The sequence below is a fragment of the Lemur catta genome, chromosome 11 (genome assembly GCF_020740605.2).
Source record: "Lemur catta isolate mLemCat1 chromosome 11, mLemCat1.pri, whole genome shotgun sequence".
Lineage (NCBI taxonomy): Eukaryota > Metazoa > Chordata > Mammalia > Primates > Lemuridae > Lemur > Lemur catta.
Genome location: NC_059138.1, coordinates 13,968,451 through 13,987,576, shown reverse-complemented (window position 1 = coordinate 13,987,576; position 19,126 = coordinate 13,968,451). Strand labels below are relative to the sequence as shown.

The 19,126-nt window shown below is 39.6% G+C and overlaps 1 protein-coding gene across 3 annotated transcripts in view; it reads right to left on the bottom strand.

Annotated features, from left to right (window-relative positions):
• Positions 1 to 19,126, bottom strand: part of DGKI (diacylglycerol kinase iota) — a 397,632-nt gene that overhangs the window by 202,026 nt on the left and 176,480 nt on the right. For all 3 annotated transcript variants that reach the window (XM_045565327.1, XM_045565330.1, XM_045565329.1), the window contains exons 6-7: positions 18,914 to 18,979; positions 2,829 to 2,900 (exon numbers count right to left, since the gene is read on the bottom strand). In XM_045565327.1, the coding sequence (XP_045421283.1) occupies positions 2,829 to 2,900; positions 18,914 to 18,979 (138 nt within the window). The remainder of the gene's footprint in view (positions 1 to 2,828; positions 2,901 to 18,913; positions 18,980 to 19,126) is intronic.

Below are 19,126 nucleotides of genomic sequence, written 5' to 3'. Positions count from 1 at the left end.
TTGTTTTTGAAAGGAAGGAAGTAAACGTAGACTAATCATCAGAACAATACTGCAGTATTAGGGACTTAACTCTATACTCCAACTGTGACACTCAGACTGGATATCTTAGGCCAGTCATATTTTCAATCATCTTTTCTGTGACTACAAAGTGATAGTGATGTACAGTAACATTTATTTTCTAATAAACATAAAATCAACATTATGCAATAATTATGGGCCTTAAAATTTAATCATAATGATATTTAAAAATTTAACCTCAATTTCTACTTGGATTATACTTAATGTGACCACATAATTTATCATACTAACTGGAACAATTTTAAAAGTGAAAAGGATCACTGATAATAATATTGGAACAACAGACATAAATTAGGACTGTCTTAGAAAAATTGGCAAATACAGCCACCCTAATTATATTACATAACAACAGAGGGATTTTGTTTTCATCTCTGCCTATCTTCAAGATCTGCTCTGATTCAGTGGCTAATTTTCAGTCAATTAAGTATAATACTAATTGATAAAATAATTAATAATTTTCTCTGCCACCAATAATTTGTGATCTGCAAACAAATAAATATACCAGAGGGATGTTATTTTTCTTCTTTAAAAACTAATTTTTTTTGGCAATTAAATAAACACTCAAATGCATGACCGTTGCATTTCTAAAATGGTAGGGATCTCAGAGACTGCCTATGTCAACTCCCAATTTATACATGAGTAATCTCCAATTTGGAGAATCAAAGATAAGTCTAAGATTGCACAGCTTTTAAATGGTGGAGTCAGGATCTGAACCCAGGAAATGTGGCTCCCGAACCCGGTGTTCTTTCTCCTGTACCATCGAGGGCCACTTATTTATTTGCTTGTTTGACATCAAATATCCTAGAAGGGACTGACCTGTACTGTTAAAATATATCTCCACTGTAATCTGTGTTCAAACGGTTTGTATTTATAGTCCCCTGCAAAATCACCTTCTACACTGTGGGAAACTCAAAAATATGTGGAATTGACCAAAACTCTCCCACAATGGTCAAGTGAAAATTCAGCCTTCGTAGTGATTCAGTTGGACTACAGATTAATGAAAAGAGCACACACATGCTCATTGTAAAGGGGGGTTTGATTTCCTAATTAATTGACCTTGGATAAACCATCTCACCATGGCCTGGTAGCTACATGGGGCGGGAGCAGATGCAGCCCATGTGAGCACACCGCTGCCCGGGAGGCTGTCCCACCAGTGGGGTCTCACCAGAACAGGGAACCCGCAGCACGGAAAGCATTAGGGACACCTGGACACCGGATCTGCATCTTCCTCCCCAGATGGAGATAACCGCCTTGATGGTACAGAGGTTCATTCAAGAATTAGGATGGCCTTATACGTATAAACATGTTCTTGGAAAGATGTGCCACGATTATTTGTGTCACAACTAACTGAAAGGAGATGGAAACACCACGAATAAAAAATGTATAAGACGATGATGCAGCAACACTGAGCTTTCCAGACCACGGAGTTCCTCCCTAGGGATAGCAGGTTCTCCTGACACATGGGGGCCTAGGAAAAGTATGCTAGAGAGATTGTTAGGTTGAGCTATGTGGATTGCCAAAATTCAAATGGTTTTGACCCATGGAAAATGTCAATTTCACATTTCAACTAAATGCATCTGTTCCAGTCCCATGGCCTGTGTGGCTGGTTCAATCCGGTATGTAGAGGATGAGGTTTCCTGCAAACCTTTCACCCAGCTGAAACACCATAGCTCTTTCTTTGCAGGTCCCCTATGCAATGAAGGGACTATATATCCCAACTCACACAGTCACTGAAAGGAGTAGGTAAAGAGATTAGAGTAGGGGTCAGCAAACTTTTTCTATAAAGGCCCAGAGAGTAAATGTTTTAGGCTTGTGGGCCCAGCCATCTGTGTTGCAATTACTCTGACACTGTAGCATGAAAGTAGCTGTAGACAATACACAAATGCAAAAAGAGCTACAAACAATGCATAAATAACCGAGCATAGCTGTGTTCCAAAAAAACTTCAGTTACAAAATTAAGTGGCAGCCAGACTTGGCCTATGGGCCGTAGTTTGCCAACCCCTGAGTTAGACTACACATTGTCTGGTAGAAGAAAGAACAGGTACATAAGCAAACAAATAAGGAAATGTAGCATCTGGTAGGGGCAGAGGAATTAGGTGCTAAAAAAAAAATAAGGTGAAGAAAAGGTAGACAAAAGAGAAGAAAAGTAAATGGGGAAATTACCATCACATCCTAATGAACATATATTTCTCAAATGTGAGAAAGAGCTACATTTTAATGAGCATACAATTGTAAAGACATATAAACCTGAGAGGATACAGGGACCACTCTCCTCATCCTAACACTTAGCCTCGTTAAAGAAAAAAAAAAAAAAGTCACCCACATCAAAACCAGAAGGACCACGATGCCTGTACACCTGTGTCAGAGGGATCTCTCATGTTGTATGTTGTGTTGTTCCTAATGTTGCACCTTTCTACCACAAGAGGAGTTCTCAACACTCTAGTGGAGTGGGGAAAAATGTGGTCTAGGAGTGAGAAGCCCTCAATTCTAGTCCCAGTATTAGAGCCAAAGGAGGATTTTCCAGTCTCTGTCCCAGGCTTCAATGTATATAAAATATAGGCGTGAATTTATTTTTATATTTCTCCCAACTCATATATGCTATTATTCTTTCTTCCTCCAAGGGTCTTGTATGAGAAAAGTGATACGTTAAATTAAGATAACCTTCGCTTACAGACAGGAACTCAAGTAATGTCATAAGGGTATTTTGATAAAATGTGAGCCCACATTGCTTTATTTCACCCCAAACTTACCGCCTGCTTGCACCAGGAACAGCTGATAGCCACAATCTCTTTACTGTGGAAGGAGAACTTTTGCTGGAAGCCCTGGGATATTAGGACAAGAGACAAAAATTTAAAACCACCTCAATCACAGCACACATTTACCCTCCTGAAGTTCAATGAAGTGAATGAGGCCAGAATTGTCACCCATCACTGGAAGTCACTAGAAGTGCAAACGCCACATTGAGCACCACACTCATCACTTTCTATTTTCTATTCCTGAAGCATCCAGACTGTGTGAGAGAGGAGGCACTGGTATTTCATAGACCACTAACTATTCAAAGTCAGCCACGCAAAAAGAGCTTTTTTAAAAAAAATCTAGTTCTGATATGTTTTTATTATATGCAAAGGAAAAGCCAATATTGGTTTGCACAGTCCTGTATAACAATGATCATCTATCTCAGAGGCTCTATACAATGTTAGCATCTGAGAATCCAGAAGAAAAGAAATGAAATATCAGAGAGACAGTATGTAGAAGTCAGAATTTGGGAGAAACTCAAGAGCGTAATAGTAAATTCAAACACTTTTATCATCCCCTTGGGATATCTGCACTCAAAACAAGTAGCTTTTAATTTTTATTCTGCACCAGCAAGCAGCAATGAGATCAATGAAATAGAAAATACAGTCAGTCCTCTTAAATGAACAAACAGAACTACTTTCCCATCAAGAATGGAAGAGGTGCTTTTTGGCTGCTGTTGTCCCTAAATAATTGTCAGAGGAAATATTCAGTATTGCTCAAAGAAACCTTTTAGCCTTCCCAAAGCTCCTCCATCTCCCTCTGCCTGTGAAATCTAAACCTAAACAAACAAATCCAAAGCAATGGACAAAAAAAAAAAAAAAAAGTCAAAACAGGGCTTTTTTAAGGTGATCAAAAGAAAAGAGAAAAATCTCATGGGCAGGAAAACTATTCAAAGCACTGGCTGAGTGTCTTACTTAATATATACAGACAATTTTAAGGTATAAATCAATTAAAACATTCTTAAATGGTGCCCCAGTGGCATTCTGCAGTGCCCATAAATCCTGCCTATCTGAAGCTCTTTATATACTATTGAGCATTTCCTCCTTTTGAACCTCTCCCCTGGTTTCCTAATACACCATCCCAGTTCTCTTCTACCTCCCCATGCTCCTCCATGTGGACATCAGACCAGAACTGATTTCAGTGCTCTGTGCTATGGGATTCCTCCTCTAATCCTTCTCTTTTGCCCCAATTTCAGATATCACTTTCAGAGACACGACCTCTTCTTAACTCTCTTGGATTTGGAAAAAATGTCTCCATCAATACTCCTTTCTCAACAACCTAATATTTTCACTCCCTGTGCAGGCAAGTTAACATAGCAAGCCTGAGACCCTTGTCCTTAGGAAGGCTGCTTGCAAGGTTGGCCCTTGCTTGGCATCTGGAAATTTGGATTTCAGGAGGGTTTATCCAATTGCAAGAACAGTGAAGAGTGGCTCACTGGGCCTAAACTGCACACACCATGTGCTTTATGCTGAACACCTGCTTTCCTTCTAGGAGCCTGGAATTTTGGTTTGTGCTACGAAGAGGGTGCTTATGTGAACAGTCCTCAACAAAACCCTGGGCACTGAGTCTCTAATGAGACCGGGAGACAACAGTCCACATGCGTTTTGTTGCTGGAGGAATTAAGTGCATCCTGTGTGGACTCCACGGGGAGAAAACTCTTAGAAGCTTGTGCCTGGTTTCCTCCAGACTTTACCCCATGCACCTTTCCCTTTGCTGATTTTACTGTGCATCCTTGTGTTGTAAAAAACCATAGCTGTGAGCACTATATGCTGAGTCCTGTGAGTCCTAGTGAATCACTGAACCAGGGGTGGTCTTGGGGACCCTGACACACTCCTCTCCTCCCAGATAGCGAATCTTGCTGTGCCTCCTGCTGCCAAAGACAGTATCTTTTCCCCAGAAAAGGGTCGCTTCTGAGATATACACGGACTGAAGTACTGAGTCACAGTCCCCAGCAACAGTTGCAACTGCCTAATAGGACTACCTTACAGAGAGGATGCAAAGTCTAGAGAGCCAAAGACAGGTGTGCAGGTCTTTTCAACGGATTTTGAAAAGACTCAGTATGAGATAAGATGGCACTAAGATGGCCAAATGACTCAGTATGAGATAAGATGGCACTAAAACTGCAGAAATGACTTCACATTGCAACCACTTGAAAATTTCCTCATCCCTCAAGCCACTTTTGAGGAAGCAAAAAAGGAGATGGATAAAACTTCCCTTTAGAGCTATACAGCAACACTTTGGGGCTCCTTTGTGAAGAGAGAGACGAGCAGCTAAGGGCAGGTGTGCAGAAGCTCGAGGGGGAGGACCTCAGTACACTGAATTCTCCCACCCAACCCCATCCAGCCCTGTGTCATGTTGAACTGACAGTCACTTTATGCCTGGATTTCTGCTCCCTCTTCTAACTTGTCTCTCTGTGGACAGTCTGTTCTCCTTTTATTCTTCATTCTACCCTGGGCACTGTCACTAGGTTAGCGCCTCCACTTCTATGTTTCTCTGTTTTTATGTTTCTACCTCCAGTTCAAAATATTTACTCGACACTTCTTTCCTTACAGATTAACAGAGTAAACTCTTCACACAGACATTCAGAGCCATCCATACTCTTCCCACCAATTTTCCTATCTCTCTCTCTCTCCCCATCCTTTCTATTATAAATTCCTGTTTATATCTACTTATATCCCATGACATGCTTTACTCTTTTATATTCCCATTTTTTGCCCATGCTGTTCCCTCATTCTCAACCCACCATCTAGAAAGCCTACCACCGTTTCACATGCAGTATCTAAATTTTACTTCCACTACAAAACCTAAAAGAGTCTTTCAAAATCACCTCAATTCAACTGCACTCTTTTCTTGCTACGATGTGCCTTGCCATCTGTACCTGCCCTTGCCATTATAACTAGTCCCCTACATTGCTGGTTGTTTTATGTGAACATGTATTTTCTCTCCAATGGATCCTTAAGCTCTTTGAAGGCAGTCAATCCTTGTATAGTTCTTAGCAACTTAGCATAGTTCTTTGAACATCACAGACATGGCATGATATTTTCTTAATAATTGAAAAAGAAAGTTGCTGCTACCACATCACTATTCAATTACAACCTTCATGCTATCCAGACTTTAAAACTATACCTATGCCACCTGCAAATGTGTCCCTTCATTGCACCATCCCTTAGGCAAAAAACTGACCCATATAGACACTGCAAACATGCTAGAATTCTAATGTTCATTTTTAAGTCTGCAATATTGAAATTCTGTATGGCTAAAAATCAGTATGGTCGAATTCATGGCAAGACAGCAGAAGTAGCCACAGCTAGAGGTCTGCTGAATGTTGTGGATTCAAATTTACTGTTATGAGTCTTAAATGCTATTATCCAGCCACCATTCCATCAGCTTATACATCAGATGGCTATAAATTGTACATCAAATCAAAGCTGAGGAGAGATGGTAAGGATGACAATAGTCCTTGGATTTTTTTGTTGGCTGGGTAATCTTAGGCAAATCACTTAACCCTTCTAACTTCCCCTACACCTAAAAATGGGAATAATAATACAAACCTACCCTAAACCACTAGGTGGTTATAAGCATCAAACAAGGCCATGTATTTGAAAGGTGTATGTATACATATATATATATAGAGAGAGAGAGAGAGAGAGAGACAGATAGATAGACAGACAGACAGAACTTTTATTGACAAGCTCTACCAAAAGAAACCTCTTCTGCCAACTTGCTGAGAAAGACTCTGGTGTCTAATAAGTGACTAAGTGATGCCCCATTCAATGATATGGGGTGAGTATATTCAGTCCTTCCTCTCTACTGAAAATTGGCCTTCTGGTTTCAGGGAGAAAACAGATGTAATCCACTTTGGTACTGGCAGCCAGGCTGGTACCAGAAACAAACAACAAGGCAAATCACAACTGGGGCACTGGGCATTACACTTATGAGAATTGTGGTAGGTCCCTTGCAAATATGCCTGGTTATATTCAGTTCTGTGCTTTGTTTTGGATTCCAGTCTGGCAGAGTCACAGCAATCCTGGCTTCAGGGTTATCATCTAACATGGAGACGTAAACAGAACTACATCAGAGCCTTCATGGACCAAGTTCCCATAGACCACCTGCCATGAGAAGGTTTTGGCCAGGCTCTCAGCATGGCAAAATGAACCAGATTCCAAATTACCCACTTTTAAATACTGGCCCAAATCTGCTATTATGGTACCAACAGATGCCCTGACTGAATGCTAAATGACTCTGTGATTTTGAAGGGCTATTTTGTTCAGCACTATCAAAGAGGAAAATAGGGATATGAGGCCAGATGCTTTGAATCCAGCTGACTTCAGAATTTAGAATACCAAAAACACTGATGGATAAAATCTTTTTTTGTTGTTGTTATTCTTTGGGCTTTTTCAATCAAATTGAGCATTTGGAAAAAAGTTTAAACAATATTTATTCTGAGCCACTAAAGCTTTGTTGCCTTCTGATTTCTTCTGCAATCCAGGGCATGTACCAAATGACACTCAGTTTTACAGCCTTGGCTGCAACTAGAGAAAAAAGGGCTTTACTTAAAACAAGTTGAATTTATTTTAATGTTTCAGTGTTAAACCAAGGGTTAGGCTGAGAGAATCTCGTGTTTGATTCGATTTGAGCTAATGCAAGAGTTGATACTCCTCTTGCCTCTAAAAGTTTAAACAACAAAATAAACCTCTCCACATCCACTAGCATGTTCAAGGCTTACAAATGGCAAACCCAGGGGAATTATAAAATAAGACTACATTAATTTACCTCCATTAATATTTATCTTAAAATAGAGAAATGCAAACATTTTTGCACAAATACTCCCTATGATTTTTGAAAAAAATATACTTTTACACATTTTTTAATTTCATCTCTAAAGTGTTTATCATAATTTTAATTAAATGAAAATTCTAGAATAATATTGAAATTTTGAAATTTTAAAATAAAACTGTTAGACCACTCTGATAAATGTATTCCATGGGATAGAAATAACACAGTGACTTGGTACCCACTAATACAAGTGGAAATTTTTCCACTTTGACTTTGCTACAAGAGCTCAAATTGGTTGTGTTGTTTCAACACAACCACTTCCAACCAGTTGAAACAACCGTAACATTTGAGCATCCCACCAGCTGAAGCTGATAACTAAGGCCTTCAAGAGACCCAGGTACAGGACTACACCAACCTAATTAAAAACTCTTTTCTGACCAATAAAAAATGGCATTTGTTTTAACCAACTATCTATTGACTTATAGACTATTTCTGTCTTATCCCAAGTGCAACCTTCAATCTTTAGCAAAAAACCACCATGAACCAACCCCCAAATACATAGAAGTCATTGGCTTTTTTCCCTCAATAAATTATGCAGACCAGTTTGCCACTGATATGTGGACCTCTGCCTGTCAATGAGAATCCTTGGAAATTAGGCTAGGTTGATAATATGCCTTTTCCTTAGTTTCATCATAGTGCAAAATGTTAGCATAATATTCTAGTTTTTGCAAAACTAGAGCTTACTTACTCATAGAAAACTTATTTAATTTAAACTTCCTAAATTTCTTATATTTATTTTAATGGTCTTAATCTAAAATTATTGTAAACATTTAAGATTTTCAAAATGCAGAACTAGTGATCTAAATTGGATTATAATAAACAATGTCTTTATAAATTGAATCATAGTAAGCAAAGTCTTTATAAGTTCTGATAATGCTGCAAATTATGTGACTCTACAAAGTTACTGTATTAGAATTATCTTTCGAAAATCTAAATTCTTGTCTCTTGGTTTAATTACAATATACTTTATGACATTAATTAAAGGCTCTGAAAATTCGTCAATGCCCTTATTGTCCATAATATGCCCTTGCTCTAGGGGAATCTTTGACGTAAACCCCAAAATTGAAATTTTATGATTCCCCAATACAGTATTTCAACTTTCTCCATTCTAACGTTGTTGGTAATTACAATACATTAATCAGAGCCAATCAGCCTTATCATCCTCAGATAGTTTCTGCTTTTTCTGTTCATTTATCTGAAGACTCCTGCTACAAGCTACAGATCATGCATGGGAAAAGAAATCAAACATGTAGGGCACAAGATTCTCAGTACAAGTTAACACTGTTACCACAAATGTGTCAGACTGTTTCAAGAGACTAAGACATGATTTCCAGGAGTTTTTCATTTCAGCAACACATGACTTCATGGAAGTAGACAGCTAAAGCCAAGATCTTGGAATTACAATAGACCACTTATAACAATGGCTACTTATTTACATTTTAATTTACATGTTAACTATTTTTAGCTATGATGTTTATATTCCATATTTTTATGACCACCCCGATTCTGGCACAAAAATGCTTCATACAGATAGTTAGTATTACATTCAATAAGGCCAAAACTATATATGAGCCTTTAACTGTTGGGTTTATATCTTTGTCCCAGAATACCAGGGAGGTTCCTTTTGTGTATTTTCTTGAAATACTGGCTGATGCAACTAGCTATGATTACAATTTTCATAAGGAAAATTAATTTCTATCTCTAATTGAGTCATAACGAACTTACCAATAAATATTATCATTTTAATGCTAATAATATTCACCAAGCAGGTTGATTTTTAGAAAAACCAAGACTAGTTAAAATAGTGGAAACTTTTTTTAAAAGATAGGATTGATGTTAACATAGTTACCAGTTGCAAATCATGACAGCTCTTCAGTGAAGAGGTATAATGTATAATGTTGCTGACGGCACAACACTACAGAAAATAAATGGCTGTACTCTTTACCCTTAACCAATTGATTGAGGAGAATTGTCTTCTGCTGGTAGAACTATCTATACTTTCTTTTTTTTATTTCAGCATATTACAGGGGTACAAATGTTTAGGTTACATATATTGCCTTTGCCCCACCCGAGTCAGAGCTTCCAACATATCCATCCCCCAGATAGTACGTATGGCACCCATTAGGTGTGTATATACCCATTCCCTCCTCCCCCTCCCATCTGCCCAACACCTGATGAATGTTACTACTGTATGTGCACATAAGTGTTAATGAATTAATACCAATTTGATGGTGAGTACATGTGGTGCTTGTTTTGACAATTTTGCTATACTATCTCCCAAACAACTGAAAAAAAGAGACTTCAAAATTTGCCAAAATTGCTCAGATTGTGCTCTTACTGGCTTCATGAATTTATGTCAGCATGATATCACCATGTAATATATGCCTTAGAGAGAGAGAGAGGAGTCTGCTCTCTAGACCCAGTTTTGACTTCACTTTGGGGTTTTACTACGTCTACTCTTCCCGGTAGTATCTCAAATGACCTAACAGTCTTTTCACAGCAATGTGCCTGGCCAGGGAAGATGAAGAGGCCACTGAGAGAGGAAAAGCCACATCTCAAAAGATCTAGCAGGACCTAACCAATATGCACTGGCAGGACAGGGAGTATGTGGTGGTGAGTGGGTAAAGCTGGGTAAGAGAGATTCTCATTGTGAGAGCACTCATCTATAATAGAGGATTTAGCACATTATCAGGAGTCCTAGTAGATGATGCTAACCCCAGGATGCTAATGCTAGCATAGGATGGCTTTTGAAAACGTGAACAAAGAAATGATCCAAATTAGGTGAAGTAAAAATGTCTGCATTGCTGTGACAGAGGAAGAGGAAACAAAATCTCCCAGAAATAAGGACGCTAGAGTTGCCGTATCAGGTACAGCTGAAAAGCCCGTCAGTTGACTATGATCTGCAAGAGGCCCAAAGGACACTCCATTTACCAAAGCAATAAGAAATGTGCTGATGAATAAAGGAACCATTATTGTTGAGAAGATCAGAGGTGGCTCCCCGCTGTAAGTCAGCCCTGCTGGTAGGAAATGCCTTACAGAATGAGCACTCTGATAGCAATCGAAATTACAGGATTCTAAAATAATACAGACCATATGACAGTAGTACGTGTAGGTATAGCTGTTATTGACCATGGAGACTGCAAGAACATACCTGGTAACCAGGTGATCCACTGGGGCACCCTTTAATTCTCTGAACACTTTTGGTAATAAATGGACAAATGCAGCAGCGCAGACCAGAGGATCAGACTGCTGAGAGGTAAGGGTAGGTCAAGGTAGGTCACCTAGACTAGAAATGCTAGTTGAGAGTGCGGTGAATCCAGAAAGGGTGGTTAAGGAGGGACAGTATGAGTATCAGTCACAGATTTAAGACCAGCTGCAGCTGTGAGGGCCATGGTGTATCCCACTATCCGTCCTCTTATGTATTTCCCCAGGAAATGAGACCAACCAGAGTCCTGGAGGAGTTTTCCTAAAAATGTATTATATGAAACAAGGAACTCTGAGCAGCACCAGGGATGGGCTGTATTGGAAGCTGCGACATTTCACTTAGATAACCCTGCTTCAGGCCTGAGCTGCTCGCCTCATTCCTCCAGTTTAGAGGAATGTTGGAGGCTGACGGTTCTCAAAAAATCTACCCTTTCATCTTCAGAAATTGTCCTAAGCCTAAAAGAGTTACCTCAGCCAAGGGCAGCCCTCATCCAGTGATGGGTCAAGGCAGGGCGGCTCTGAAGGGCTACTCCAGACCCCTGGGGGATCGGCCGAGGCCTCTGTGGTGGCTGCACCTGTAGTTCAATGCCGCCTCCACCCAGTCCTAGAGCCTTCACTCCCCCACAGCTGTTGATCCTGAGATCTCTCAACAAACTTCCAGCATATAAATCTCAGTCTCAGAGTTTGTTTTTTGTGAATCTTGAGCTAAAATAATGGTTTGGATCTGATCATGTGATCATATACCTGTCCTTTTATGAGACAGAACCATGAAAAAGGAAACATTTTTCATGTAAAAGGAAAAATTTCCTCCCAACACCAGCACTTGCCTAGTAGATATCAAAATGGAACACTGTATTTTACCACAATTGCTTTAGCCCACGAAACGGATACGTAATTTAGAATTATTATACCTGTATACTAGACCCTCATCCAAGTAATTAAAGAACCTTTCCTGACCAACGTGTTTAATCAACTTGGAGGTATGTTTAGACTTACCTAACTTGTTTAATCAATTTTGTGGATGTACTTTTGGATTAATTCTGTCCCACAGAGAGTAAAACCTCCAATTATTAATCAGAGGGACGTTGATTTTCACTTCTCAGCTAAATACTCAGTGTGCATGTCTCTGCCTAGATTGTAAATACACTAAGCACTGGCCTTGTTGATCACTGTAGTTAGTGACCAATTTTTAAAATATATAAACAAGCTTTTTCTTTAACAAGAGGGAATTTTATATCATTTCTTTTTCCTCCTTGGAATATTTCGTTGCACTATTTTTTTTAATTAAAGGAAGCTTTTTTCCTGACATCAATACTCCAAATGTCTGACACCCGTATGTTTTTACACCCAGGGCAAAGAGCGTGAAATATGCTTTTCCTCATAACCTGACTGAAGAAAGGCGATTTGGAAAGGGAGGAAAGCCCAGAGAACCACAAATATGTTCTCAGGCAGACTGGATTTAGGTTTTAAGAAAGGGCCAAATGGTGAGTGAAGATTGGAAACTGCTCCTCTTAGTTCTCTCCAAGCTGCCCCTGGGGCCCCGTGTGTCCCAGGAACGTGCACTGTCCAGTTTGTAACATCATTCTGGAGGCTTCAGAACTTCCACTTTCCATCCTCCAGATATTCTTCTGCACTCGCTGGAGGCTCCTCACACCCTCCCGTCCCCTTTCCTCTCAACTCCTGTGTCTCCTGCTCCTCTTCCCTCTCCCGGTTTGACATTTGCGTTTCATATTTCTCACTCCCTTCTCCTCTAATGTTTCTCTTAAATATCCTTACTTTCTTCTTCTCCCCAACTCTACCTTTTCCTATTTTTATCTTTCTATGAATTTTCATTCTCGTATCTGGCAAGAATAACATTATATATAATGTTAACATGTTATGTGTTTTATAAAGAGAGATATTTACTTATTTTATATATTTTATAATTTCTCAGTTTTACATGCCTTATCAATTTAAAAGGCAGTCATCTCTTATTTCTCACTTGAAAAATACTAAAACGTTTTTGGTGTTGTTTGTGCATGGCCTGTAATTGATTTGTTCTTCATGAAGGAACTAGCTCCAACCAACTGCATCTAAATGTGAGGCACACATTTATCATACACCGCTTTACACGTGTAATCTCACTGCTTTACACATATGCGCTCCTGTATCTGGCAGAAACCCTGCAAAGGGGAAGAACACAAACATCTCAAAAATTGTTGGGTTTGCTTTTCTTATTGTTTGTTCACCTATTCCTAAATTACTACATTTGAAGTAGTAATTTTAACAAAATGTTTTCACCTGCTGATGTCTATTTTAAACTCCAATTAAACTCAGAGAACAAGCACATGTGAAATGTGTGCTGCAACCAGCCCCATCAAGAGTCTAGAATCAAACCTGCAGATTTATCGTGAGACACATGTGCAGGGTCAGATTCTCAGAAAGGAGGGTAAATATGTGGAGGCAGAGTCAGCTCCACTGAGGAAGTGAGGAAGAAGGATGGAGGCCATTGGTTTCTGAGGACCTTCTGCCTCTGGGGTGCAGAACAGTCCCAAGCAGGGAAAAGGGTCATTCGCTTGGGCACCTGAAACACTCTGGGACCCGAGCACAGTGACTGGAAGTGTCTGCACTGCCACCTCGGCCTGAGGTTTGGGCCACTGCTCACCACAAGTACCAGTGGCCCCAGCAGCAGCAACCAGAAGGGGTTGCGAAGGTGGGGGCACCACTGAAGGAAGAACAGAGAATCCCAGAGTGACCATTGAACCACATTAACTGTCACTACTAAGACACTGACCATGCCAAAGACCAGGGGTGCAGTGACAGTAGCTAAATGGCTCTACACGTGAAAAAGAGTGACTTAACCCCCTGGGGACTATGGCAAGGAGCCCTTAGCCCCTGTCTCCTTTTTATTTAAAAAGAAAACAAAAAAGACTTCATGGAGATATAGTTGACATACAAAGAGGCATACATATTTAATGTATACAACTTGATGAGTTTGGAGATAAATATACACCCATGAAACCATCATCACAATGTATGCCAAAAACATATCCATCACTTCAAAAAGTTTCATCCTGCTCTCTTTATTATTAACTTTTGTTGTTGATAACACTTAACAACAGGTAAATCTTCTTAGGAAATGTTTAAGACACAATTCAGTAGTTAACCATAGGCACAAGGCTGTGAGATAGCTCTCTAGAACTTATTCAGCTTTTCTGACTGAAACTCTATATCCTGTCACTAATACCCACCATCTCCCCTGCCCCAAATGAACCTGGAGGACATTTATGCTAAGTGAAATAAGCCAGACACAGAAGGAAAAATACCATATGATACCACATGTACGAGAGACCTAAAATAGTCAAAACTCTCAGAAGCAGAGAGTAGAATGGTTGTTCTTGTCCCCTTTCTTGATGCTCAGCCAAGGACAGAAAGGCAGGCCAGGCTTCCAGCAGTCACATGGGCTGGGGCTCCATGGAGCCCCTTGGCTTCCCTGCCCTTGTGTTACCCACTCTACACCTCAATGATCCTCCTGAGGCTAACGTCAGGTGGTCCCTCTTTATAATGGACAAACACATAGGCAGAGAACCAAATCTGCCCCACCAGGGCATGACCCCTCACCCTTGAACTTTCATTCCTTGTCCCTAACCTTGCAGGGTCTCTTGAAAGCTGACCCCCAGGGCGCACACATATTCAGATCCATAGAGAATAGTGCCTTAAATAGATAAGGGAACATACCCAAAAGCCCCAGGCTAGCATTTTCCATTATTTTTAGACCCTAGAATCCCTTTCCCTATCCATATAATATCCCAGCTGAACCCTGATGGTATATTTTAAATCATTTTGACATTGTTGCATTACAAAAATGCTATTAAGTGCACCTTTTTTGGATGTGTATATTTTACATATTGCACTATAAATTCATTTTCAATTAGTTCTTAACAATATTTGTTACAAATAAAGACATTTTCTAATTTAATAAATGCTACACGGTGTTTAATTTACTTAAACTAATATATATGAAATATATATGATTTATGAACAAATAAATCATAATGATGTAGCATGTTTGGCTAGAGAACTGAAAGATATCAAAAATGTAGACCAAAGTTTAACTATATATTATGGGTTGTGCACCCCTAATTTGAAAATCCAAAATCCTCCAAAATTCAAAACTTTTTGAGTGCCAACATGATGCCACAAATGGAAAATTCCACACGTGACTTCATGTTTCATGCACAAAATTATTTGAAATAGTGTATCAAATTACCTTCTGGCTATATGTATAAGGTATATATAAAATATAAATGAATTTCATGTGTAGACTTGGGTACCATCCCCAAGATATCTAATAATGTATATGCAAATATTTCAAAATCCAAAAAAAAATACAAACCCTGAAACACTTCTGGTCCCAAGGATTTCAGATAAGGAAGACTCAAATCTGTATTGAATTAAACACTGATTTCAAAATTTGATGTTTGAAATTTATGAATTTTGAGGGTTGTTTTTTTTTGAGACAGAATCTTGCTCTGTGTCCCCTGGGCTAGAGTACCATGGTGTCAGCCTAGCTCACAGCAACCTCAAATTCCTGGGCTCAAGGGATCCTCCTGCCTCAGCCTCCCAAGTGGCTGGGATTACAGGCACATGCCACCACACCCAGCTAATTTTTTCTATTTTTAGTGGAGACGGGGTCTCGCTCTTGCTCAGGTTGGTCTCGAACTCCTGACCTCAAGGAATCCTTCTTCCTCGGCCTCCCAGGGTGTTAGAATTACAGGTGTGAGCCTGAATTTTGAGTTTTAAAAAGTTGGCTGGTTTGTTTTTAACTTTTACATATGTTTCTAAATAAGGAAATAAAAGACAAGCTTTCAAGCTCTGATTTACAAACATTTCCACAACTACCATACTGCTAGGTTTAGATGTTTGGTTCTCTTAAAAAAATGAAGGGCCAAATTAGCCATAATCACTTCTATAATTTTTCTTTGCATACTGATTTTTAAAAGTACTATGGACAATTTGGTATTTAGTAAATTTTGTTTGAAGAAATGAAACGTGTAGATTTAGTGAAGATCAGTCAGAGACCCGTTTGCAGAATAAGTATGCATTCTGCCTCCACCATGGACTCAACGCAGGTTTGCATTAAACAATTTGTGCTAGATCGAGCCCATCTGCCTCTCCAGCTCCACGTTCCATCTTCCTCTGTCCTATGTCCTATTATAAAGAGTTGGCTTTTATGGATTACCTCAAAGAATCCCTTGTGTTCTCATTTCTACTGGTTTGGCCACTAGACATTGAAGTTAAGTGGAATTGCAGTATTTATTCCCCAGCTAGTAGGTCACCTCAGGATGGCTGAGTCTTGGTCTTCTAACTAAAGGTCACAGCTCTCATGACAGCGTCCTGTCCGCCCCTCTGCCTCTTCAGACTCGGCTTGGTCATGGCTCCTTGCCATTCTAAGTCTCATGTTCTTCACGATCCCTTGTGGTTCCCCTATGCTGTGCTCACACATTTTAAATATTCTCTTTATTAAACTCTCATCAAATGACATAATTTGAGTATGAATGTTTTACCTCTTTTCTGCCTGGACCCTGAGTCTGACATAATATAGGACTCCGAACAACAAGAATGTAAAACAACAGAATGGTCATAAACTTGGCAGCCTGAGGTATTCAGCTAAGACTGAGCAACTGAATCATGAGTTGTCTCATCTGATATTTGTTAAATGCCACACACACACTCAGCCAGCTCATGAGAAAATCAGCCCAAATATTTACTTTATTGTTGATTTTTAAAGTAGAAATTGAAACCACAAACACTCCTTAACTATAAACACTCCCAAAAAATCCCCAGTTGGGAAAATAAAGTTTTGCTAAGTGAAGTGATTATTTTTCACCCCATCCCAATGAGTAAATTCTGAAATAATTTGTGTGGGGGGAGGGGATGGGGTAGCGCCTATGACTATGTAAGACTGTACAACCCTACTGATGAAAATTATGTACAGCACCAAGGTTTGAAGTGAATTTTTAGTCACTTAATCTGTAAATAGAAACAGGGACGTTAGGGTTGAAGCTGAAACCTAAAGGAGGATAATTTATCATCTGGCAAGGACAGACAGATCTAAGACCTCCCATCTCATAATTGCTTGAGTCTCAAAGAATTTATGAGTAGCTGGATTGTAAACACAGAGATGAATACGATAGTACAGTATTTGGGGAACATTATATGCAGAGCTGGGAGCTGTGACCACTCCACAGTGGCTGTCTGAGAGCCCTGGGCAGGCCAGGAGATACGGCCACAGCAACTCAGGGCACAGAGAGCCCAGTTCTTCCCATTCGACTGACCATGCCAACAGGAGACCAGAAGGGGGAGTAAAACATGACATTAGGGAACACTTGTCACAAGATATATGTTTATTGATTTTCTTTTAATAAAACCCTTCCAACTCCATTATGGTTTGCATTGCTGAGGAGATGCCCACTATTTGGTTCCCATGAATATATTTTTTCAAAATGAAGAATCTATTCATGCAGGTTCTTCCTATTCTTCATATCTCTGACCCCAAAATTGGCTGTACCTGTCTGTCTTGTCTCTTCTCTCTTAGATACACCCATCATGGGAAAGTTATAGTCTACAATCCACAAAGTAAGAGAAAATCTATCCACCTCAAAGCAACACCATAGAGGAAAAAGGTGGATGGAGCCAATGAAGAAAGGTCGTGTGAGAGTAGAGGTCTGGCCTCCTTTGCCGCTTGCCATGTAAAATGGCTGGTAAGAATCTTCCCACTTCCCCCTTCCTCTTTGTCTGTTTATTTTTACCTCATCCCCCTTTCAACCTATTTTGTCCATTCTCTGTACAGTCAACAGTGAACCAACTGAGAGCCAATGGGTTGAACAGGAGGAAATGATACCAGTTATAATGAGGGACTATGGCCTTGAGGCTAAGGCAGCCTTCCAGAGAACAACTCGACAACCAATGGCTAGAGCATATTTTCTTTTCAGACACTGGCCAAAATAGCACAATTAATTAAATTTTTTCCAAGACTCTATCACCTTCCACTACCCCACCTCAGGACAGCCAATATTTCCTTGCATCCCTCTATTGTCAAAAATTCTGTACTGGTCACACCAGTAATTGACCCAAAGGAGTCACATGAATAAATAAACAAATCAATAATTAATTGATGAGGAATATATTCTCCCAAATTACCTTGCTCTCCACCAAATCAAAATTTCCCTTTACTGATGCCCATCAGCTTAGTATTAATGTCATTAAAAAAAATCTTTATAGTATGATTTACCACCAGTTTAACCTTCCCAAGTGATCCTGTCATCCATAAAGTAGATCTTTGCACATTGGAAAAAGCTATCACCCAAATATCTTGGGGTCAGAATCATGTGGAATCAATGGAGTTTAACAACATACAGCCGTAACACCCCCACCATTGGCCTGCCTCACTTTTCCAAGTGTTCCTGCATTCTGAGGGATCTATAACCATAGTGACAGAGGAAGTTGACATAAATAACCACAAAAAGGGCATCTCTTTCCAGGAACTGGATAATGTCCCAAGAGAGCAACACATTTCTAGCTTCTGACCATGTTGTCCTTATAAACAGTTCTGCTCAACCACAATTACATATCAGCAAAACTAGTGTTGCTCAACAATCCACTCATTTGCTGCTACTAATCAAATAAGTATGACAGGCCTGTAATCCTCATGAGGGAGTTTTAGCAAAATAGGAAAAGTTATGTTTTCAAGAATCGACAATCAATGAAATTCACTGTGAAAATACATCCGTCTCTCTTAAAATGTGATTAATTCCTTTTATTAAGACCATTGCCTCTTGCAGTGAGTTCTAGAATAACTAAAACACCTCTTAAGCAAAGGAGACCTGGACAAGTAAGGTCTTTGAGAAAGAGACTGACGTGCTGAATACTGGATTTGGGGACAGGACCCATCCACCTTAGGTGCTTGTGAAGGCCTGAGGAGCCTCCCATGATGGCCGCGGAGTGTCTGGGCTCTTACCTTACCACACTGCTTACATTTCCCCTCCTGCCGGCGCCTGTGCACCCAGTGATGACGCACAAAATTCTGTGGGAAAACAAAGTTCAATGAATGTGTTTTAATTTGCAAACTTCAATATTCATTTTAATATGTTAGGATGATAGATTTATATAAACCATAATCTAAACTCCTATAAACACAAAACCAAAAATGCATAGGCATTAGTTGTTTAAC